The sequence below is a fragment of the Oryctolagus cuniculus genome, chromosome 6 (assembly GCF_964237555.1).
Source record: "Oryctolagus cuniculus chromosome 6, mOryCun1.1, whole genome shotgun sequence".
Classification (NCBI taxonomy): Eukaryota; Metazoa; Chordata; class Mammalia; order Lagomorpha; family Leporidae; genus Oryctolagus; species Oryctolagus cuniculus.
The window spans coordinates 119,602,778-119,627,036 of NC_091437.1; the positions used below are offsets into that span (position 1 = coordinate 119,602,778).

Genomic DNA, 24,259 nt, shown 5'->3' on the forward strand with positions numbered 1-24,259 from the left:
AGTGATTGTTTATTAATACTCTTAAAGGATTTAATAAATATTAAATTTCTAATACAGTAAATATTGATAGATACAACCAGCAGGTACTGGGATCAGCTCATCAGAGCTAACTATTGACTTTTCAGAAATTTTGTGAGTGAATTTTTAACATATTGGTAGTAGAATGGGTAGTGGGATGGTTTATATGATGCAAAGAGCACAAATCAGGGCTTCCCCGTTCCCAGAAGGGCAACTATTAAACATTTACCAGAGTACCACTGGATATAATCTCTCTAAGAGCCCTGGGCAGAACTTGATAATTTTCAGAGAAAATTATATATTTTCTCACACAAAAAGTGTGAGAACCATTTCTCAAGAAGACCTCGTTGGTAAGGAGACAGAGGGAAAGCCTGGAGGATTTCTGTACAAAAGACCCTGTGTAGGAGACTTTTGCAAGCAAATTCAGGGACCTGGATGGGGAAATTATTCCGTGTAATAAAGTGGGAGGATTCGTTTCCCCCTCCACTACTGCAGATGGACACTGAAAGCTGAGAGCAGGAAAATAGGAAGTAGCAGAAAGAGATTCTTGATGGTGAGCTGACGGAAATGATCAGCACTCTGAGAACTCAAGAAGTCTAACGTTCATTCTCGTTGTGTGCTCTGTGTGATGTGCTGCTCCTGTACAGGTGCCTACTGCATTATGCCCTGACAGAGGGCTTTTGTAGAAGTGATGAGTGGAAGGCCGACGTAGCACAGAGAAGGGATGAGCCAGGGCTGGGGGATGGATGCAAGCAAAGAAAAGTCATGGGTACCAGTAGAGACATGGTTATATATGTTCCTTGGAGAATATGGGAGAGTGAGTTCACCTTCCAAGAGTGGTCTGGAGCTCTAGGTTGTCTCAAAACTCAACCTTGGGGGCTGGTGTTGTGGTATAGCGGGTAAAGCTACTACCTGCAGTGCCAGCATCCCATATGGGTGCTGGTTGGAGTCCTGGATGCTCCACTTCTGATCCAGCTCTCTGCTATAGCCTGGGAAAGCAGTAGAAGATGGGAGACCCAGAAGAAGTTCCTGGCTCCTGGCTTTGGATCAGTGCAGCTCCAGCCATTGCGGCCAGTTGGGGAGTGAACCAGCACATGGAAGACCTCTCTCTCTACCTCTCCTTCTCTCTCTGTGCAACTCTGACTTTCAAATAAATAAATAAATCTTTTTTTAAAAAAATATCAACCTAAAACAAACTTTCTCAACTGTGGATGATTTTGTGCTTCTCCAACCCCCACTCAAAGACATGACTGGAGACTTTCTTGTTGTTGCTACTGGCATGTAGTGGGTAGAGGTCAGAGATGCTGATAAATATCCTACAAGATACCCATGCACCAGACAGCGCCAAAGAAAAGAAAAAGTATCAAGCCTAAGATGTCAACGGTGCCAAGGCTGAAAAACCCTGCTCTAGAGCAATAGTGATAATAAAACAACTCCCAGAAGATCTCTGTGAAATTTAAATGATAGAAAGGCTTTGATGAGCAATAGCTGTGCTGTTAGTCACAAAAATCGGACCCTTCTACTCAATACCCTTCCATTTTTCCATTAATATCTCCAGGCACCTGCCTATTACCTGGGCGAGAGTTCTCCCTCACTGAGCCTTCGTACTTTGACTGGAGAAACATGGGCCGATTGTCGTTGATGTCCTTCACCTCTATGGTGATGGGGACTGGGCCCTCCACAATGGTTCCGTGACTGTCCAGGGCTGCAACCTGACGTGGAGGAAAAGCAAACAACCTTGGTGAGACTCGACTCCAGAGCACAGGCCCGAAAGCCGCTTGAAGGAGAGTAGAGCTTAAAGAACCAGTGGTCAGGTGACTTCAGGGCGAAAAGAACCCACAAAAGCCCAGATTGGGAACTGGTAAGACAGGGGCCCTATCAGTTAAGCCTGGCTGTTCATGGCAGTGGCTCTCCAGCCGTCGGGCGTGCTGGACACTGGACGTGCTGCTCTTCCCAGTGTCTGGAGTGAGGGACCTGACAGCACTCTGACCCTGAGACTGTGAAGCACCCCAGCCTCTTACAGAGCCATGATGCTGGTCCCCCTGCCGCGCCCACAGCAGAAGGTGCCTCAGAGAAGCAGACAGCTGTGGACTCGCCCTTTCCCACAGGCAGCTCCCTCCATTCCTAGGTATCCAGATGGAAACCATGAAAACAAATGGGAAAAGAGAGGGAGAAGGATCTCCTTTGTCGGCCTGTGACCACTGGCTCCTCCTGCTTCTCCCAAAGCCCAAAGGAGCCCAATGCCTCTGTTGTGGGTCCAGAGCCCACACAGGAGCTGGAGGCATGCCCTAGTGAAGTATCGGTGAAGTGTTGGCTTGGTTTTGACCCAGGTACCCAAGTATAAGGACAGCATTTCTGAGTAATGCCATCTGAGGGTTATGGCAATGTAAATTAGGTTATTGGGGGGGCAGGCAATGTGGCATAGTGAATTAAGCTGATGCCTGGGACACCCCTATTCCATATCAGAGTGCCAGTGTCAGTCTCAACTGCTCTGCTTCTGATCCAGTTCCCTGTTATTGTGCCAAAGAAGCAGAGGGTGATGGCTCAAATACCCGAATTCCTGCCACCCACATGGAAGACTTGGATGAGGTTCCTGGCTTCTGGCTTCAGCCTGGCCCAACCTCAGCTATTGAAGTTATTCAGGCACTGAACAAGCAGATGAAGAAATTTTGATCTGTGTATGTATATCTGTCTCTCTCCTTCCCATTCTGCCTTCCAAATAAATAACTAAATAACTAATTAACTAAATAAATAAGATTTTAAAGTTAGGTTATTCTGTTCAAAAAGCCTAAAGAAGAGGGTGCTTTGCCATGCCCTCTGTAATTGGTAAGAAACAAACACAATTGGCAAGGCAACCCATTACTGTTAGGAGCATTGCAACGGGATGCAGGGATGAAGGCGCCAGTGCACAGAGGCCCAGGGTGCAGAGAGAGGATGGAGTCAGATGCTTCTGTCTGGTCCCGGCTCACCTGGAGATTGTGGACAGCCCTCGCTTCCCTGTCCAGGGCCTGGACACAATACAGAAGTCCATCTGGTTGTATCTGAAACACGCCATCTGTCTCCCCAGTTAGTTCAAAAGTCACAGCAGGAGGATTGGCCTTAAACTGGGAAAAAGCAAAAAAATTTATTAGGTTGTAAGGAAAAACAGTGCTGTGGAATTTACAGAAGTCACCAACTCCAGGCAAAGTTTTACCTTTGCACAACCACTAAATAAGAAAACCTCCACTTGTAAAGCGGCACATTCTAAAAGCTTGCTTGTGCCTCAACCATGTGACATTCAAGATACTTTCCTCAAAAAAATCAGTGTGTAATCCAACTTATCAACAAAAGCCATTAATGCTTTAAATTGTAGCCGGGATTAAGGGGGGTTTCTCTGGAGTCACCTGAAAGATATGCTATTAGTAGCTTCTAAGAAATTGAAAAAGTAGCTTTGTTGCTGGAATAACAAAAGATATCCCTCTGTTCTTCTAAAAATTGTGGCAGAGATCAAGAGACATGTTAATATTAAGGAAGAAAATTCATAAATGACTTCAACTTGATATAATTCTGTATAACAATCTCATTGTTTCAGATGTGAAAAAATACCAACCACTATTCATGGGACAGCTCTAGCAGTTTTTAAGGCCATTAGAATGGATGATCCACATTAAACTGGAAGAAGACATAAAAGTGATTCAATCTCATTAATAATTTTTAAATATTTTATTAGCTAATTTAAAAATAATGCCAATGTGAATAGTGATATAAATAAGTACATATATTATTAAAATATAAACTCATGCAATTCTTTTGGAAGTAACTGAAGCATAACATCTTTGTGGCTTTGATAGAAAGCCTTATCAAACAGAATTTATCCTAAGGAAATATTTTCTTGAAGAAAGAATAAACTACATATTGGTAGTATAAATAACATTATTCATAGTACTGTAAACTTGGAAACTCCTATATGGTCAAAACAAGAAGATGGTGAAATTATTATGCCATATAAACTTTATAGAATATTAATCAAAAAATGTTGAGTGTGGAACAGCCAATGTTGTGGCACAGTAGGTTAAGCCGCACTCAGGACCCCTACATCCCATTTCAGAGTGTTGGGTCAAGTCCCAGCTACTCTGCTTCTGATCCAGCTCCCTGCCAACGTACCTGGGAAGCAGTGGATAATGGGTCAAGTACTTGAGTTGCTGCCACCCATGTGAGAGACTTAGATGGTGTTCCCGACTCTTGGCTTCAGCCTGGCCCAGCCCTAGCTGATGCAACCATTTGGGGAGTGAATCAGCAGACGAAAGGACAGATCTATTCTTCCCCTGTCCCCATTTCTCCCTCACTCTGTCACTCTGCCTTTGAAATAAATAAATAAATCTTTATAAAGGAGTTCATTGTGGGGGTGAATATTTCGCACAGCACCTAAACCTCTGCTTGGGACGCCCGCATCCCATATCAGAGTACCTGGTTCCAGTTCTGGCTGCTCTGTTGCCACCCAGCTTCCTGCTAGTGCACGTCCTGGGAGGCGGCAGATAACGGTGTAATGACTTAGGTCTCTGCCTCCCGCATGGGAGACCCGCATGGAGTTCCTTGCTGCTGGCTTTGGCCTGGCCCCGCCTTGGCTGTTACAGTCATGTGGGAAGTGAGCTAGTGGATAGAGGAAACTTCTCTCTCTGCTTTTCAAAACAAAAACAAAAGGATAGGAGAATAAATCTAGCCTATGATTGTGACAGTACCAAAATTATTCATAGCAATGGAACAGAACATGAAATTTTTATAAAAACAAGAGAAATTGTGGAAGACATCATGTTGAGTGAAATAATCCAGGCACAGAAAGACAAATACTGCATGTTTTCTCTTATATGGGAGAGCGAACATTTACAAAAAGAAATGCCTGTGTGTATCTGTTCTAAATATTTGCCAAATTGGTAGGAATTCTATACTACCACATTTTTAATGATTTTGCGACTATTTTTAAATTTACTGTATGTGAGTGAAGTTGAACTCTGTTCCTTCAGTGACTGTGCACAGCCCATGCCATATTCCTGCTGGACTGTGGCCTCTTTAACTTTGTGGTTGTTGAATTCTTCACTTATTTAGTAGAGCCAATAAGTCCTTGATGAAAATGTAAATGAAAAGTTATCTCAAAAAATGTTAATGTGTTAGGTGAATAAGACTATCAACAGAATTCCTGTGCGTGTGTGTTTGGTGGGATTATGTTGTTTGAATAATAAATGAAAAATGTTGCTGTTTGTTTCAAGGAAAAGGCTGAGCATCAATGGAAAAGGTAGAGTGAGGGCCTGCACACAATCACTTCTCCATAAAGCCATGAAAACATGAGTAAGCTGTAAATATCAACTTTTTCCCAACTTGGGAAGTTAACCAAATGCTTACAAAAGCCAAGAAATGTTTATCATTTTTAAAACTACTGAACATCTGAAAAAACAAACTTTGTGGTGTTTCTGCTTGCCCTAACCCCATCATTCCTTCCAAAGATCTGCAGTAGTCTTGAAAATCCACAGCTTTGCAACCATACAAGGGGTAGAGGGGGCATGGAGCTTCCCAAAGGCCCTGCCGCCAGAGGACTATTGCTATCTGACTTGCCCGGGAACATCTCCTCACAGGCCTGCCTTTATTTGGCCCGGCTCAGAACTCACTATAAACAACAGTGCACTGGGGCATCTGATGGAAAAAGTCAGCAGTGACTGTTTAAATTGGTAGATGCTTAAGGCTGTGATTATCGTTGAAGCAAATAAGAAGCTGACCACAATACTTAAAAGAAAAGGCTGGGGAATGGGATGTCCTCAGGAGGCGCTGAAAACCTCTGACTGATAGATTTCTGGGACTCTGGAAAGCCACATGCGTGAGCAAGACTGTGCCCCTGTTCAGGAAGGGCTTGAGAAGGGCTGACCTCAGCGCTCTCTACAAGAAGTGAGCCCTAAGGCAAGGCTGTACATTCCTGCCACACTGTTGAAGGTGTGCTCAAACCTACACAGAGTGGCCTCCAGTAAGGGCTCGGAGATGGACTGGCTCCAGACAGTTCAAGAAATTCCCATCTAGTGCTTAGCTGAATACCAAGCTGAGCAGGGTACTTCGACGACTACGCATGACAGAGAATACATATTTTACAGAATTAGTTTCGGAAAGCCACTGAACAAATCACCAGCAATAAACTCTGGGGGAAGGAAAGGATGTGAGTTCTAGAGTTGCCACATTCTATTACTTTAAATGTCCACTTTCAACAAATCACCATGAAACGTACAACTCAGTTTAAAAATAAAAAGCAGTCAATATAAAATATAAACTATCCCCGAGAAGGTCCGACCCTTGTACTTACTAGATAACTATGTAAATCACTGATGAGGGTACTTTAAAAGGTTCATGGGGAATAGAATTACAAGGTAAGTTTATTTTGGTGCAAAAAAGATTTTTAAACTATGCATGAGGAGCATTCAAAAAGTTCATGAAAATTCCTTTATGACAAAACTACACACCTATTTCAAAAATTTTATGCTCAGAAATAAACACCTTTTAATTCCATTTTCTACAACCTTTTGGGAGTACCCCCATAACTTAATAGGTTAAAAAACTAAAGGAAACTATTTCTAATAAACTAAAGTATGAAAACAGTGTCTTACCAGATAGAGAACATTAGTAAGCCAGTGGAAATTGTTTTTTTTTTTTTTAATAAGAATTCTGGAGTTGAAAAGTACAATAACTAAATGAAAAATCCATTTAGTGGGCTAAAAAGCAGATTTGAAAAAAGAATAAAAAAACTAAGTCAATTGAGATTATTCAGTCTAAAGTACAGAGAGAAAAAGGAATAAAAATGAACTGAACCTCAAAGACAATGGAACACCATTCAACAAACCCATATAGTGAGATTACTTGAAGCCATCATGACGAGAAGTTCCCAAATTAAAAGACACTATGGGCCAGTGTTTTGGTGCAGCAGGTTAATCCTCCACTGTGATGTGGCCATCCCACTAGAGAGGGTCAGTTCAAGTTCTGGCTACTCCACTTCCAATCCAGCTTCCTGCTCACACCCCTGAAAAGGCAGTGGAGCATGGCCTGAGTACTTGTGCCCCTGCCACTCAGGTGGGAGACCAGGATGGAATTTCTGGTTTTGGCCTGGCCTAGTCCTGACTGTTGAAGCTATTTGGGGGAGTGAACCAACAGATGGAAGCTACCTCTCTCTCTGCCTTTCAAATAAATAAATCTTTAAAAAAGGGAAAAAAGGAAAAAAAAAAAAACATACACAAATCTATACATCCAAAGTACTGAACTCCAGGCAGGACAAACTCAAAGAAACTGAAACTTGGACACACCATAAGCAAACATCTGAAAGACAAAGCGAATCTTCAAAGCAGCAGGAAAGAACCTAGGAATCGCACACACTCATCACGTACAAGGAGTCCTCAGTGAAATTAACAGCTGATTCCTCAGAGACTAGAAGGCAGTAAAATGACACCTTTAAAGGGATTAAAAAGAAAACTTTCCAAGTAAGAATTATAACTCCAACAAACTCTCCACCAAAATGAGGGTGAAATTACACTATACTATTATCAAACAAAACATACTTTAAGATAGAATTGTTAGAGACTAAAAAGGTTATTCTGAAATTATACACAGACCAATCAAAGAAAACTTAATTATAAACATATAGGCATCTGACAACAGATGCCAAAATACATGAAGATTGATCGAATTGAAGCAAATATATAGTTTAACAGTAATAGGTACAGATTTCAAGACAGAAAGTGGACAAGGAAATAGAAGACTCAACACTGTGAAACTGACTAGAAACTAACAGACACCTATGGAACACTTACCAACAAAAATCAACCACATGGTACATTGTCTGTGATAGATTACACCTCAGGCAATAAACAGGTCTCTTTCACTCCAGCTTCCAGCTAAGATGTACTCTGGGAGGCAGCAAGTTTCGGCTCAAGTGCTTGGGTCCCTGCCACCGACAGGGTAACCACATGGATTTCCAGGCGCCTGCTTTGGCCTGGCCCAGCCCCAACTATTGCAGGCCTTTGAGGAGTGAACCAGCACATAAAAGTGCTTTCTTTCTTTTCTCTCTTCTCTCTCTCCTCTCCTCTCTCTCCCCTTTCCACCCTCCCCCTTTCAAATAAATGCAAATGTAAAAGGTTTGAAGTAGTCATGTAAGGGAAGGCATTTGCATAGCAATTAAGCAGTCAGCTGAGATACCTCCATCCATATCTCCCATACTGAAGTGCGGAGGTGTTCGAGGTGTTCGTACTGGCTCCACTCCCTACTCAGCTTCCTGCTGTGTGCACCTTAGGAGGCAACAAATGATGGCTCAAGTACTTGGACCCCTGCCACCTATGTTGGTGACTTGGATTGTCCTGGCCCAGCCCCATTTATTGCAGTCATTTGGATAGTAAACCAGTGGATGGGTGTGCTCACTCAGTCTCTCTTTCTGACTCTGTATTGCTCCCCCTTCTCTTTCTCAAATAAATTTTAAAATAATTTTTTATTTTTAAAAAGTCATATAAAGTATCTTCTCTTACAACAATGGAATGAAATCAGCAAACAATAATAGGTGGAAATTTGGAGGGTTCATAAATACATGGAAATAACAACACACTCTAATAACCAACAGGTTTTTAGAACTGTAACAAGAAGTTAAATTAGCAGTTAAAAATTCCCATAAAACAAAGCCCTGGACCAGATGGCTTCACTGGTAAAGTCTACCTAACATACAGAGTAATTACCACCAAAGCTTCACAAATTCTTTTTTTTTTTTTTTTTTTTTTTTTTTTTTTTTTTTTTTTTTTTTTTTTTTTTGACAGGCAGAGTGGATAGTGAGAGACAGAGAGAAAGGTCTTCCTTTGCCGTTGGTTCACCCTCCAATGGCTGCCGCGGCCGGCGCACCACGCTGATCCAATGGCAGGAGCCAGGTGCTTCTCCTGATCTCCCATGCGGATGCAGGGCCCAAGCACTTGGGCCATCCTCCACTGCACTCCCTGGCCACAGCAGAGAGCTGGCCTGGAAGAGGGGCAACCGAGACAGAATCCAGCGCCCCGACCCGGACTAGAACCCGGTGTGCGGGCTCCGCAAGGGGGAGGATTAGCCTAGTGAGCCGCGGCAGCGGCCCACAAATTCTTTCTAAACCTAGAAGAATAAGGGATACTTCCTAACCCATTCTGTGAGTCCAATAGTATCCTGGTACCCAGACCAAAAAAACAGACCAATATCTCTTATGCATAGAGATACAAACATTTCAGTGAAATACTACCAAATTGAATCCAGCAATATATAAAAAGTATTACATGTCATTATCAAGTAGCATTTATCCCAGAATGAAAGGCCAGTTGAATATATGAAAATCAGTTAATGTTATTATTATTAATAGAATAAAGGACAAAACCCATATGAGTATCTCAAAAGAGGCAGAAAATTATTTGACAAAATCCAACATCCTTTTCAGATTAAAAATATATACTGGGAACAGGAGGTAAGTTCTCAGCCTGATAAACAGCATCGAAGAAAGCCCTACAGCTAACATCATACTAAATAAAGGAGGTCCCATCAAAGGGAAATAGACAGAGGAAATAAATAAAAGCCATCCAGATTGGAAAGAGAAAAGTAAAACTACCCCTGTTCTCAGAGAACATCATTCTATATATGGAAAATCCTAAAAGAAACCCCCCAAAAATCATAACAGTTAATAAACAAGTCTTTTAAGGTTGCAAGAAAAAGATTAGTTACAAAAAATAACTGCATTTTGATGTACTATCAAAGAACAACCTAAAGATAAAAAATAACCTACTTCAGAATAAATTTAACCAAATAAATACAAGATTTATAAAGTGGAAATTATAAAACATGGTCGAAAGAAATTAAAGAATATCTAAATAAATTCTCCATAGTTATGGATCTAAAACTTAATACTGTCAAGGTGACAATGCTCCCTAAACTGATCAACAAATTCAACACATTTCCTATCAAAATTCCTGTTGCCTTGTAGACTGATCCTAAAATTCATATAGGAATGCAAAAGAGATTCAGAATAGCTGAAACACTCTTGAAAAGGGAGGAAAGAATTGCAGGACTTAACACTGATTTCAGATTTACCACAGGGGTGGGCATTTATCCCAGCACTCAGGACTTTCTGTTGATCAGAGTTTCCACAGGCATCTGTTTCTCATCAGTTGCACAGTGTTGTCTGAGTCTTCTATGTCCTTGTCCACTTTCTGTCTTGAAATCTCTAACTATTACCGTTAAATTACGTATTCTCTTCACACCAGGGAGGACCACCATGTTCTACATCAGAGTAGGTGGGTTCAACGCCCAGTTCCAGCTCCTAGCTGCAGCTTCATGCCGACACAGACCTTGGAAGGTAGTGGTGATGGTGCAGGCAAGTAGGTGCCTGACCTCACAGGTGTGGGGACTTCTGTGCATTGTCTCCGGAGGAGACTCGGGACCACCTGCCGTCTGCCATTTTCTCACTAAATGCACACCCCCACCCATGCCTACCCCTCTGCTGTGCTCGGAGCCTGCTTCCTGTTTGGGAGCAAGCACTTATCTCTGAATATTCAGGTTAGGAGCTGTTGAAAACTTTTCTGTCCACCCACTACCATCCTCATGGAAACATTAGTAACTCTTAGATTTTACTTACCATTAAAAAAAAAATGTGACGTAACGCATGTGGTTAATTGGCTCGATTTAGCCAGCCCACAGTCTACACAGAGTTCCAAGCAACATGTTGTACATGATAGATCCAATTTTCACTCATCAATTTTTCAAAATAAATTTTAAAAATCAGTCACTCTCTTGCCACCTAAGCTTGCCCTTCTGCATCCCACCAGACGTGCTCCAGCACCTTCGGGGCACGCACCTGTGTCCTTGTCACTTGTCACTTGCCTGCCCACTGGGGCAGGCACAGCACCTGGGTCATCCGTATCCCTGGTACCCAGCTTAGCGTCTGCTTTAACAGTAGGCACTCTATACATGGTCAATTAAAAAAAAAAAGTGTACTAGGCACATAAAGTTCTTACCAGCTTGTGAAGCATAATGCACAAACGAAAGGAATTTTAAAAAGAGTGAATCTGCACCCATGGGTTCCCGGGTTGAGCAGAGAAGTAAGCAAACAAGGAGACCGCTCTGGGTGAGTGGGCCGTCTAACCAGTTCCCCCGCAGTGGCCTTTCTCCCTCCCATTTTGTAGCCACAAGGGTCTTTTCTGAACTTGACTGAGGCCCACTGCTTTGGGGGGGAAACCTGAGCACTTTGGGAGCCAGCGCCTGCCTGTCTCCGAAGCCCCCTCTCCCAGCCTCTTTCCTGGGCTCTCTCGGCCACAGCCGCCAGCCTCCTGGAGCCCTTTGCCTCTGCCTGCACAGGGCAGCTGTCCTGGCCATGCCTTTGCCAGACACTCTGCCCTTGCTTCCTCTCCAGGTCAGTCTTGTCCATTTCTGGACTCTCAATGCACCCACCGCGTCCTCAGGGCCCAACCCCCTTTTCACCCCATGCCCGGCAGAGCTGGCCATAGACACACGTGCACCCCTGCCAGTGATTGAGGGGAGCCCCTGTGCAATGACCCTGTACCGTACGTGTCTCCTCTGTGGTCCGGAACTGTCCCCCCAAAACCAATACTCAGTAGTTAATGGAAGGCACCTGCTTTAGAAGGTAGTGTAGCAACCCCCGCGGCTCCCCTGTAAAAGCAGTGAGGAGGGGTCCTGGGCGCCCCCAGAGGCTTGTTAAAGCCCCTCCCCCATCTCTGGGCGCCAGCTGCTACCTGAGGGGACATGTGCCCAACCCAGCCCTATGTTACCGTCCTTCGCCATTACATTTCCAGAATTGGTTCAGTACCGTCGGTAACGGAAGTCCCTCATGCCACCTGCAGTCCGCCCTGATGCCCCTCACAGATATCTAACCAAGTGAGACAGCCACCCACCACCGCTGGCGTCCCAGCCCACAGGTGCGGCCCCAAACCTGGGCCCAGAGGAAGCGGCAAGGGAAAGACCGGCCTTTGGCCAGTCTATTCCAACGCTGAGTTCAGAGAAGCCCGGTATCAGACGCTGCAGGCAGCAAGTCTATGGAGCAGACAGCCCTGGGGGTCAGGGGTCAGATGGCCAGCGCTCTGGCCAGAGACTGAGCCACTCCAATGAACAGGCAGAGTCTGCAGGCTCCAGGCTCCCGCGAGCCGGGTGAGCTCACTGGCTCCGGAGGTGACTGAGGAAGCAGGAGCAGGAGCGGTGCTGCCCTCACTGTGCCCGCCCCGCTGTTTCACTCAGCTGTGGTCATTCTTGATTGATCGTTAGATTTGTCGTGCCGCTGCTGGGCCACAGATAAGGGAGTGAAAGTTCACGCGAGAGCCTGAGAAATCAAGATGACAGGGATCCAGGGGAGCCTTTACCTGGAATAGGATTTGACTTGGTTCTTGGCCTTCATACATGGAAAATGTCATGGGTTTCAGGGGTCCACTAAACTTCCCGTCTTGGCCATATCCAGCTGCCTGTGAACAGAGAGAGAAAGTGAGCATCCCTCATGACTCTGTGTGTGTGTGTGTGTGTGTGTGTGTGTGTGACTTGCTGATTTTTGTCAGGTCTTCCAGAACTGATCCCTGAAACACAGGATTCTCTCACGGCTGCAAACAATGTGAAATCCGATCATGACACACAGGGGCTCCACCGGTCAAAGTACCTTGGTCTGAAGTTTGCATTGCTTTTCAAGTTTAACCACAAGAACAATGGGGAAGAAAAAAACGGGAAGAATATTAACATTCCTGTGTAATAAAAGGGGCTTAGAGAGGTGACGCTGGAGTCCAACTGAGCGAAAGCACAGGGTCTCCCACACTGCCACTCTGCCTTCTCAGTTCTACTTGACTGGCATCAGCTTCTTCAAACACCTCTCACTACTCCTGTGATTGGATAAGGACATTCAAGGCACAGTCTTGGTGCTTTGGAGTTCACAGTCACCTCAAGGATAACCAAATTTATAAGGGAGAAAAAAATATGCAGACATGTTTAGTCTAATGCTTGCTCGGCCCACGGTTATGTGGTAATTTTTGGTCAAATCTGAGTCTGAATTTTGAATCTTAAGAATTTGCACTCAAGAAAAGTTTACTGGTTTTAACACTTGATTAGCTCTTTCTGCTTATTTAGAAAGAAAAAATGAAAACACAAGAAGATTTACTCCAAGCAGTAGTCCCAAGTGGTAGAACCCCTGCTTTGGGTCCAGAAATGCAAAGAGCCTAAACTTAAAAGCGAAGCAGCCCCTCAGCCAGCCACACCCAGGTGGAATCGTAACCAGAGCGTCCAGGACAGTAAGGAAAGCTCTTTAAGCATAAGGAACTCTGCCCTAAGCACGTTTCATCCCAGGGACTATCCTGCCGGAGGGAATGACTACTGTTAGCCCAGTTTTATAGGTGCTGTGACTCAGGTACAGGGAAGTTAAGCAATTTTCCCAGGGAGTAGCCGGAACCAACACTCTTGGCCACTACGCCTCACTGACTGCCCATGGTGGGGGTGCAAAAGTGACCAAGGTGACCCGGAGCGTAGCCAGCCTCACTGGGGACGTGCATGCAGGGTAACTCTCTCCAGCCAGAGAATGGGGAGCACTGAGCCTCCCCAGGAGGGCCCTCTGAAGGGAGCACACAGGAAGAATGAGCCAGTCATGCCCTCACACGGATGTCTTCTAGGACCAGGGACCCAGTGCCCCATACCCAGCGGCGGCAGCCTCCCCTCCTTCCCAGGTGTTTCTCTGGGTCTCCTGTTTGTGGTGGAAGTCAGAGGTGGGAAAGATTGGCATGAGAAGCAGGACATGGCCAGTCAGTGGTTTTTGGAGCAAGATCAGCAAAACCAGCACAGTAAGAACTGGGCAGGGGAGAGGAGAGTTCGTTTTCCACTTTAAGGAGAACAAGGGCGGTCTCTCCATAGAAACTGCTGCCTGCAGGGAGTAGCCCAAGAACAGCCCGTCTGTGGGAGACGCGGGAAGGTCTTACACTACATCCCTCCTTTGCTGAGTCTTCACTAAGTTGATCCTGATTGTCTGATAACAAAGAAATAACAAACAAGAAGCCAACTGTCACTTTCTCGGCTCCCCCGCAGCCACAAGGGTGGCCAAGTGACCCTGTTATTATTCATGAAGCAAGAGGAGGAAGTCTAAGAAGTGGGGAGAGATCCTGGCAAGGTGCTGGTTTTCGATTGAAAGAGGACTGGGGTAGTGTTTGGCCTAGCAGTCAAGATACCACTTGAGACACTTGCATCCCGTATCAGAGTACCCAAGTTCAAGTCCCAGCTCCACTCCCAATTCTAGTTTCCTGCTCTCATACAATCCTAGGAGACGGCAACGATGGCTCAAGTACTTGGGTCCCTGCCGCCCACATTCATAATCTGGATTCAGTTCCTGACACCTGGCTTCAGCCTGGCCCAGCCCACTGGGCTTCCCAGCCCACTGGGAAGTGAATCAGTGGATGGGAGTGCCCGCTTCTATGCATGCTGTCTTCTGAGCATGCTCGCTCTCTCCCTGTGTGTCTCTTTCTCTGCCTCAAAAATAAAATGAAAATTTTAAAAATGAAAAGGACAGGGGCCAACACTGTGGCTCAGCAGGGTAAGCCCCTGCCTGCAATGCTGGCATCCCGCAGGGGCCCCCGTTCGAGTCCTGGCTGCTCTACTTCCAAAACAACTCCCTGCTAATGCACCTGGGGAATCAGCAGAAGATGGCCCAATGCTGATAACCATGTGGGAGACCCTCAAGAATCTTCTGGCTCCTGTCTTCCCCCTGGCCCAGCCCCAGCCGCTGTAGCCATTTGGGGAATGAACCAGTAGATGGAGATCTCTTGGCTCTCTCTCTATCTTGTCTCTGTAACTCTGCCTTTCAAATAAATAAATCTTTAAAAAACATCAAACAAGAAAAGATATGGCCAGCATTGCCATTCCCCTTGATTCTTGCTGAGACAGGGATATATCTGCAGTTTGGGCAGCCATCAGGAACCATGAGGGACAATTGAGCTCAAAAGGTGGTAGAGGGCCAACACCCACATCCCATATGGATGGGGCCTGGTTTGTTCTAGCTACTCTGCTTCTGATCCAGCTCCCAGCTAATGTGCCTGGGGAGCAGCAGATGATATCCCAAGTATCTAGGTTCTTGCCACTTGCATGGGAGATCCAGGTGGAGTTTCTGGCTCCTGGCTTCAGGCTGGCTGTTGCAGGTGTTTGGGGAGAGAAACAGAGCACAGAAGATCGAGCTCTTTCTCTCTCTTTCTCTCTCTCTCTCTCTGTTTTTCTCCCTCTCTGTCACTTTGCCTTTCCAACAAATACATTTTTTTTAAGATTTATTTATTTGAAAGGTAGAGTTACAGAGGCAGAGAAACAGAGAGATAGAGAGAAAGAGAAGGAATGAATCTTCTACCTACTGGTTCACTCCCCAAATGGCTGCAATGGCCAGAGCTGGGCCTGTCTGAAACCAGGAGCCAGGAACTTCTTCCAGGCCTCCCACACGGGTGCAGGGGCCCAAGCACTTGGGCTGGCTTCTACTGCTTTCTCAGGCCATAGCAGAGAGCTGGATCAGAAGTGGAGCAGCTGGGACTCAAACCGGCACCAATATGTGATGCCAGCACTGCAGGTGGCAACTTAACCCACTACACTACAGAGCTGGTCCCATAAATACATCTTTTTAAAAATGGTAGTGGCAAGAGAGATAAGCCCAAGCCTCTGATAACACGGTGGAACTGCCAACCTGCCCTGAGTTGCCACTCCAGGCTCCATGTTACCTGAGATCATAAACCCCTATTTATTTAAAATGCTCTAAAGTCAAATTTCCTGTGACTAGTAGCCAAAAAACATTTTTAATTGTTAATAATAATTTTAAATAGGCCGGCACATGGCTCACTAGGCTAATCCTCTGCCTGGAGTGCCAGCACTCCGGGTTCTAATCCTGGTTAGGGCGCCAGATTCTGTCCTGGTTGCTCCTCTTCCAGTCCAGCTCTCTGCTGTGGCCCGGGAGTGCAGTGGAGGATGGCCCAAGTGCTTGGGCCCTGCACCCGCGTGGGAGATCAGGAGAAGCACCTGGCTCCTGGCTTTGGATCTGAGTAGCACGCTGGCCATAGCGGCCATTTGGGGGGTGAACCAACAGAAGGAAGACCTTTTTCTCTGTCTCTCTCTCTCACTGTCTGACTCTCCCTGTCAAAAAAAATAATAATGGCAATAACTTTGATATAAAAAATTGTACATATTTATGTGCACTATGTGATATTTCAATACATGTATACATAACGTTCAAATCCAGGCACAATCTCTACATCCCCAAATACTTATTGAAAACATTCTTAACTCGCACAATAATTCCGCAGACTTTCAGCTGGCTCTTCCTTCCTCCTCTTCCTCCGCCCTCCCGCTCCATTTCCAGTCTTCACCAGTTCCATTATCTCCTCTGGAAGGTGGGGCACAAGTTCTTGGTACAGCTGGTGGCGTGGTGGCGTGGCGCTGTGGCTGGTGCAGGAGGAGGGTTGTGCTTTGCTGCCTGACACCAGGCACCTTCAGTAACTTTGCCCCCAGTCAGCAGGCGGTCAGCCTTCCCGCCGGCCACATCAGAGAACACTACACTCACCAGCCTGCCTGTGGGGAGCAAGGCTGTGGTTTGCACAGGCAGACAAGCTGCCTGGCTTAATCAGAAAAGGAAGGCTGTGTCTGAGCTCGAGGGTTCAAAGTTGCATCCTTGTATCAGGGCAACGAAACTCTTCCTGCCCATTAGGGCGGCTATTGGGGCTATAAAGATTTCAAAATCCGTGTGCACACCTATGGTGAGTCACCAAGCCTCACCGCCGGAAGTAGGCAGGACTGTGTGGTGGAAACCTAGGAATGAGCAAGAGGGTGGCTCCATGCCAGCCTCGGAAGGAGAGCACCCGCCATCTTTTCAGCAAGAGCTGAACCAAAGGCAAGTGAATGGGATGACACAGCCAGTTTCTCCTGCGTGGCAGCAATGGACTTGGCACCCACATACCTCATCTCTTCTGATCTGTGCTCTCGGGATGCCGTTCTGCAGAGTAGCCCCACAGCAGAGGCAACACACTCACAGATCATTTAGTGCTGCCCCAAGACATGCGCCAGCCCTGGTGCCCCACCAAGTCCCGACTCTCAACCACATTGCCACACTGCCTTCTAAACCAAAGGAGCCACAGCGCCTGCCAGGTCGGCCTGCTTCGGAGACGCCAGCAAGAGTTCAACATATTGATTGTGTAGAATTTGTGCCAAGCCCTCTTCCTCCCGGAAGTCCCAGGCAAATACTACAATCGATGGCTTCTTCTTGGGTTCCCCTGCATCCCTGCTCAGCACCCTTTCTATATCCCTAGGTTGCCTACTTGTTCTCTTCCGTGCTCTGCACTGTGTCACTGCTGCGTTTCCAGTCTCCTATGAAACCAGCTCTTAGCACAGAAGAGGGACCAGTGCTGTGGCATAGCTGATGAAGCCACAGCCTGCAGCACCAGCATCCCATATGGGCACCTGTTCAAGTCCCAGTTGCTCTACCTTCAATCCAGGTTTCTGTAAGTGCACCTTGGAAAAGCAGCAGAGAATGGCATAAGTGCTTGGGCCCCTGCACCAATGTGGAAGACCTGGAAGTTTCTCTCTCTCTCTCTTCACCCCTTCACCCATCCCCTCCCTTCCTCCCTGTCACTCTGCCTTTAAAAGAAAAAAACAAATAAATCTTTAAAAAAAAAAAAAAAAAAAAAACAGAAGAGCCATGCACAGTGTTGGAATAATTGGCTGATGATTCTCAAGTGGCAGGCAGGAAGCTCCAACTAAACTTCCAGTCTTCATAGAAAGGAGTTGGCATATGAGGTGGACAGAGGCAAGAGAGAGAAGTGGTTCCATGGCAAAACCCCCAAGACCTCATCAAGGAGGGAGCGACCTCCTGCCTTCACTCGAAGACAACTCTGCTGAGTCCACCTCCTGGGCAAGGCTCTCGCTGCCAGCGGTGCTTTGGGCCATTGTTTCACTCTAAGTAGAAATCCCATAGGGGTGCAAGTAGAGAGAAGGGAACCTCATTTTCACTTTTGTCCAGGAAGAAAAATGTGTGTTCCATGCTCAGGCAACAAGCAAGAGTCTACTAATATCAAATTGCTGAGACAGAATCTTACCCCTCCCCACAGATCTCAGAGTGCCATTTCTTAACATAAGCCTCCATTTGCATATTTTCTTTCTACCCTGTTGCCACCACTCTGCAGGCACTAAATCTGCAAAGGTGACTAAAATGCAGCCCCTTCCTTGTGGAAATCGGGGCCCATTCAGATGCATGCCCTGAGGACCCAAAATGCTATAGTGATAGACAGCTACTGTTTATTGAGTTCTTAGAGTATGCCACTCACTGATCCAAGAATTTAATAAATGTGGTCTGATTAAATTACAACAGCATCTCTTAAGGCAAGTACTACAGATTGAGTATCCCTTCTCCAGAATTCATGGGACCAGAAATGTCCCAATTTTCTGATTTTTTCAGACTTTGAAAAACATGCATAGACTTGACAGACTGGGCATCCCTAATGCCCCAATCCCAGCTGTATCATGAGACCTGTGTCACGGGGCAGAGATCTGAAGTTGAAAGCTTGGGTGAGTCACTCAGTTTCTGCTTCCTGGTAAGTAGCTGCACTGAGTTTGAAGCCAGGCTTGACTTTGCCACCATCCTGGGATACTGTAAATATCAAAGGGTGTCCAGGAGGACAGGAAGAAGAGGAAGAAGAGAGACAGTGAGTGGGGGTGTGTGAACCAGCCGTTGCAGCGCATCCTGGGGACAAGCTTCGAATCTGCAGACCATGAGGATGCACACTGCTCAAGAAGTTTGAACTACATCCCCCCACCACACACACACACACACACACACATACACACTGTCCAACAGGGACGGCTCTGCTAGCTGTACAAGTCTGACTCTGTTTATAAATATTTTGAAATGTGTAGGCTCTTAGGGCTCTCTGGGATTTGGAGTTTGGTGTGTTATTTGTGGATTCCAGAGAAAGGGAAACAAGATTTGAGGTGTAAGGATCTAGGAACTTCTATATTAGAGAAAGGAAAATACACTCCCATAATCCTGCTTTATAATACAACAAATTTCTTGGCAAGCTTTGGGAATATCAGGAGCCCCGTGGGAAAACAAGGATTGAATCCCACTGTCTAGCCCAAGGATGATGGCTGGGACCCCCAAGTTCCATCCAGCTCTAAGCTCAGGAAACCTTTGTCAACAAATGGCTGAGAACCAATTTAACCCCAAAATTCCAAGCCAACTATGAAAAGAACAGGGTAGGGGGAGTCAAAAATAGAGAAAATGCTTTTCTTGATGTTTGGGTGCAATTTTTTCATTGTCAAAGTAAAAAAAAAGTCAAGTTTAAGGGACACAGACTAATGAATATGTACATATTCATATATATCACTCTAATTTTTTTCTGGATTCCTTGAACTACACCTGAAGGTCTAGCCCTGAATGGATTGTTATGAACTTTGCCCATCAAATGATACTGGCTTTTAAGAGCTGACAAGAAAGTACTTCCCCAGGTTGAAGGAGAGACAGATGATAGGTAACATCTCACTGAAAATATATGATGACAAACTAGTGCCCACTCCATATGGCAACTTAATGTTCATGAGTACATTTTTTTCTTTACAGGGATGATTACTATTCTTTCCCTGGTAAGGGTAGGAAGATGGCAGAAGTATTCTAGTAAATAAATGGAGAAACACATCTACTCTCTTACCAAATAAAGTATAAGAAGACACAGGGAATGAAGATGGGCTTGAGTCATCATGATACTCTTCATTCAAATGCCTGTGAATAAACCAGAGATAAATATGATTAGTTAAGAGTCTGTGAAAATCATGTCTTCCAACCCATAAAGACTCATGGATGTGATTCGGTGATAAATGTAGTAAAATGAGATCCCTAAAGACCAAACTCTCCTCTATAAGGGACGGGTTGACCTTCCAGAAGCTTCATGAAACCTCATCCATGGTAACCTGCAAGTCAACACTTTGAAACAAATGCTCCATAACTTCATTCTTTAACTGCCTCACTCTTAGTCTCCTTCATTCTAAGGCTTACATGATAGGCAATGAATATAATCCCCACTCATTTTTTGTTAATGCTTTAAAATAATTTTACCCTTACTATATGTTTTACTCATTAAATTTTACTATTATACTATTATATATTATATATAATTTATATTATAAATTTTATTCTTAAATATGTGGGTCAGGAACAGCCAAGATAATTAGACACAAGATTTTAGTGGTTCTGGGGCTGAACATTTAGCCCCAACATCTCATATCAGAGTACCTGGGTTCAATTCCCAGCTCTGGCTTCCGACTCCAGTTTCCTGCTAAAGTAGACCCTAAGAGACAGCAGTGATAGCTCAAGTGACTGGACTCCTACCACCAATATTGGAGACTTGGATTGAGTTTCCAGTTCCAAACTTCAGCCCAACCCAGTCCCAGCCATTGCAGGAGTTTGGGGAATGTCTCTGTCTTTCGGTATCTCTGCATCTCAAATACATACATACGGAAGTCAGTGTAAGTTTAATGGTTCTGATTCAAAGCTTCAAATATTAGACTTCTCAGGTGGGAAGCACTGAAGAACATTGGCAATCCTTCATTCAGAGATCTCACTGGCTGTCTCTTTGGCCTTCTATATAAAGTTGATACCTTTGTAATACACTTCAGGAAAAAACGTGTTACCTATGCCTCCAAAAGAGATCAAATAAGAATCCAAAGTCTGCCCTTATTGTCTTCTGTTCAATATTATTTTCCCTTTCTTCCTTGAGGCTCTACATTTCACAGAAATTATACTTTCACTGAGACGTGTCATGACTACTTGATGCGAAAATGTGGGCTACGTTTCCCATGTGGCCTACAAAGCATTGCTGCCCAGCACAATGTTGGACTCCAGAAAGCAAAGCAAAAGACTCAAGGAAATCAAAAATACATCCACTGCCTAAAATTCCAACCACTTTATTATCTCTGGTTATCACTTTATGATCCTGGTTTACTTCTTCATCCTCTTTCATTTTTAAAGCTTTTATGCACTGAAAACATATCACCAGTATATCCATTGTTGGAAAATCATTAAAATTTTAACCACTCTAGGGGGAGATGTTTGGCACAGTGGTTAAGATATCACTTGAAACACCTGATCCCCTATCTGACTGCCAGGGTTCAAATCCCCACTCTGCTCTTAATTCCACCTTCCTGCTAATGCATATCCCAGTAGGCAGCAGGCACTGACTCAAGTACTTGGGACACCTAATGTGGGAGACATGTACTGAGTTCCCAGCTCTTGGCTTTGACCTGGCCCAGGCACCATCTGTTGGAGGCATCTGGGGAGTAGACCAATAGATAAGAGATCTCTCTCTTTCAAATAATCAAATAATATTTTTTCAAATTAACCACTCCAAAAATTTAGATGGTAAAAATGATCATTTCAAAATGTTGTCAAGTGATGTACCATTTTTACATTTTTTCCTTCAATTTTATCCTTGAATGTTCCATATCTGTCTTTGTCACTCACTAAAGAAAGGACATACTACAAGAAATCAAATGGAGAGTAGAAATTTCTCTATAAGAATCAAAATAAAGAAGATGCAAATATAGCAACAAACTTTAAATCACTGAACAAGTCAAATTAACTATAGGAGGAAACAATTCTTTAAAATATAGATTTTATGAGTTTTCTCACATTTTAACTAGTTTGTTTCCTGAATTCACATTTAATAAAATATGCAAGTGGCAAATTTCTTTAGAGAGCATTTAACCATTTTCCTTTTAGCACTTGGTAAATTCTGATAAAAATGTCAGTACTGCTTTTGGAGACTGACAGGTAGAGGCTGATGGAGGGAAGGAAAGGGACTTTGTAGAAAAACCAGGAGGCTCAGAGAGCAATCTGAAGGAAGAAATAAAATATTTGAATTCATTTTCTTATATTCCATTTTTCATTTATTAGAGTTATAAAATAGTTTGATTTATTAACATTCTAATAAAGTATGCCTCAGATACTATGGTGTACAACTATTTTTGGCTCTGCTTATAAACTGACTTCCTGGGATAATTCCTTATCTATTCCATATTGGAATTCTTACACAAATGAAAAAATATATAGAACTTCATAAAAAGGAAATGCTTTTTAGTATTTTACAGATTTTTTTTTAATTTATTTGAAAAGCAGAGTGACTAAGAGAGGGAGAGAAAGAGAGATCTTCCATCTACTGGTTCATTCCTGAAATGGCCACAACAGCCCAGGCTGGGACATACTAAAGCTGAGAGACCGGAACTTCTCTCACATGCATGGCAGGGGCCCAAAATACTTGGGTCGTCTTCCACTGCTGCTTTCTCTGGCACATTAGCAGTCAACTGGATTGGAAGCAATACAGCTGGGTCTCAAACTATCACTCTGAAATGGGATGCCGGCATAAGCGGCAGCTTAACCCTCTGAACCACATGCTGGCACATACTTTAAAAATATCATGTTTGGCCGGCACCGTGGCTCAATAGGCTAATCCTCCACCTGCAGCGCCAGCACACCAGGTTCTAGTCCCGGTCGGGGCGCCAGATTCTGTCCCAGTTGCCCCTCTTCCAGGCCAGCTCTCTGCTGTGGCCTGGGAGTGCAGTGGAGGATGGCCCAAGTGCTTGGGCCCTGCACCCCATGGGAGACCAGAAGCACCTGGCTCCTGGCTTTGGATCAGCGCGATGCACCGGCCTCAGTGCGCTAGCCGCAGTGGCCATTGGAGGGTGAACCAACAGCAAAGGAAGACCTTTCTCTCTGTCTCTTTCACTGTCCACTCTGCCTGTCATATATATACATATATATATATTTACACACACATATATAATGTTTAATCTTGTCTCAGTTTAAAAAATCATTTGTTAAAGCTTGCATTGAAATGTTGGAAGTTTAGGGAGCAGGCATTGTGACATAGCAGGTTAGGCCACCACGTGCGAAGCTGGCATCCCATATGGATGCTGGTTCAATTCCTGGCTGCTCTACTTCTAATCCAGCTCCCTGCTAAGGCACCTGAGAAAGCAGCAGGAGATGGTCCAAGTGCTTGGGCCCCTGTGTGCACATGGACGATCCAGATGGAGTTCCAGGTTGCTGGTTTCAGCCTGGCCCAGCCCCAGCCATTGCAGCCACTGGGGAATAAACCAGTGGCTACAAGATCCCTCTCTCCCTGCCTCCCTTCTCTCTATAACTCTGCCTTTCAAATAAATAAATCTTTTTTTTTTTTAAATGTGAGTTTAGCTTAACAATATATATGGAGTTCAAAAGAAAGTAGCAACTATGACTACATGATTAGAAAATAGGAGATGGGCCGGCGCCGCGGCTCACTAGGCTAATCCTCTGCCTAGCGGCGCCGGCACACCGGGTTCTAGTCCCGGTTGGGGCGCCGGATTCTGTCCCGGTTGCCCCTCTTCCAGGCCAGCTCTCCGCTGTGGCCAGGGAGTGCAGTGGAGGATGGCCCAGGTGCTTGGGCCCTGCACCCCAGGGGAGACCAGGAAAAGCACCTGGTTCCTGGCTCCTGCCATCGGATCAGCGCGGTGCGCCGGCCGCAGCGCACCGGCCGCGGCGGCCATTGGAGGGTGAACCGACGGCAAAGGAAGACCTTTCTCTCTGTCTCTCTCTCTCACTGTCCACTCTGCCTGTCAAAAAAAAAAAAAAAGAAAAAGAAAATAGGAGATGAAATATTAAAAGAAATAAAGATCAGTAAGCCTGTCAAGCACACACACATTTTGTTCTCTCTCTCTCTCTCAAACATACACACACACAGCTGGTACATCACTTGACAACATTTTGAAAGTAGATAAAAGCAAACATAACCACTTGTTTTACAGATTTACCTGGGTCATATCGAGGAAAAATAAATATGGAAGCAGAATGAGGAGTTCAGGCAAGGTTAACAGAATTTTCAAACAACTTTAATGACTACACAAGAAAAGTGGTTTTCTCCTATGGGGAGATTTACATTCATACTAGGAGAAATTTTCCTTTTTCTAATACATTTCAGTGTAGACACACTTGAAGACAAATATAGGGATAATACCATGGCTTTTGGGTCTATTTGTAGAGTTGATATCTGAAATTTAAAGAGGCAAAATTCTTAGGAATGCCCTGGGCGATAAGGAAGAAATGACCACGTATTTAGCAGTGCCAATGAGGCAATTTGTGGAGGGACCTTTCAAAACAGCAGAACCTGGAGCAGGCATTCAGCCTACCTGCTAGGAAGCCTGCACCCCACACTGACTCCTGGCTCCA

General features: G+C 44.8%; 1 protein-coding gene across 1 annotated transcript in view; it reads right to left on the reverse strand.

Annotated features, from left to right (window-relative positions):
- CDH17 (cadherin 17) overlaps positions 1-24,259 on the reverse strand; it is an 81,914-nt gene that overhangs the window by 44,379 nt on the left and 13,276 nt on the right. The window contains exons 2-5 of the mRNA XM_002710691.5: positions 19,716-19,786; positions 12,387-12,485; positions 2,988-3,122; positions 1,592-1,730 (exon numbers count right to left, since the gene is read on the reverse strand). Coding sequence (XP_002710737.4) covers positions 1,592-1,730; positions 2,988-3,122; positions 12,387-12,485; positions 19,716-19,778 — 436 coding nt within the window. The 5' untranslated portion in view covers positions 19,779-19,786. The remainder of the gene's footprint in view (positions 1-1,591; positions 1,731-2,987; positions 3,123-12,386; positions 12,486-19,715; positions 19,787-24,259) is intronic.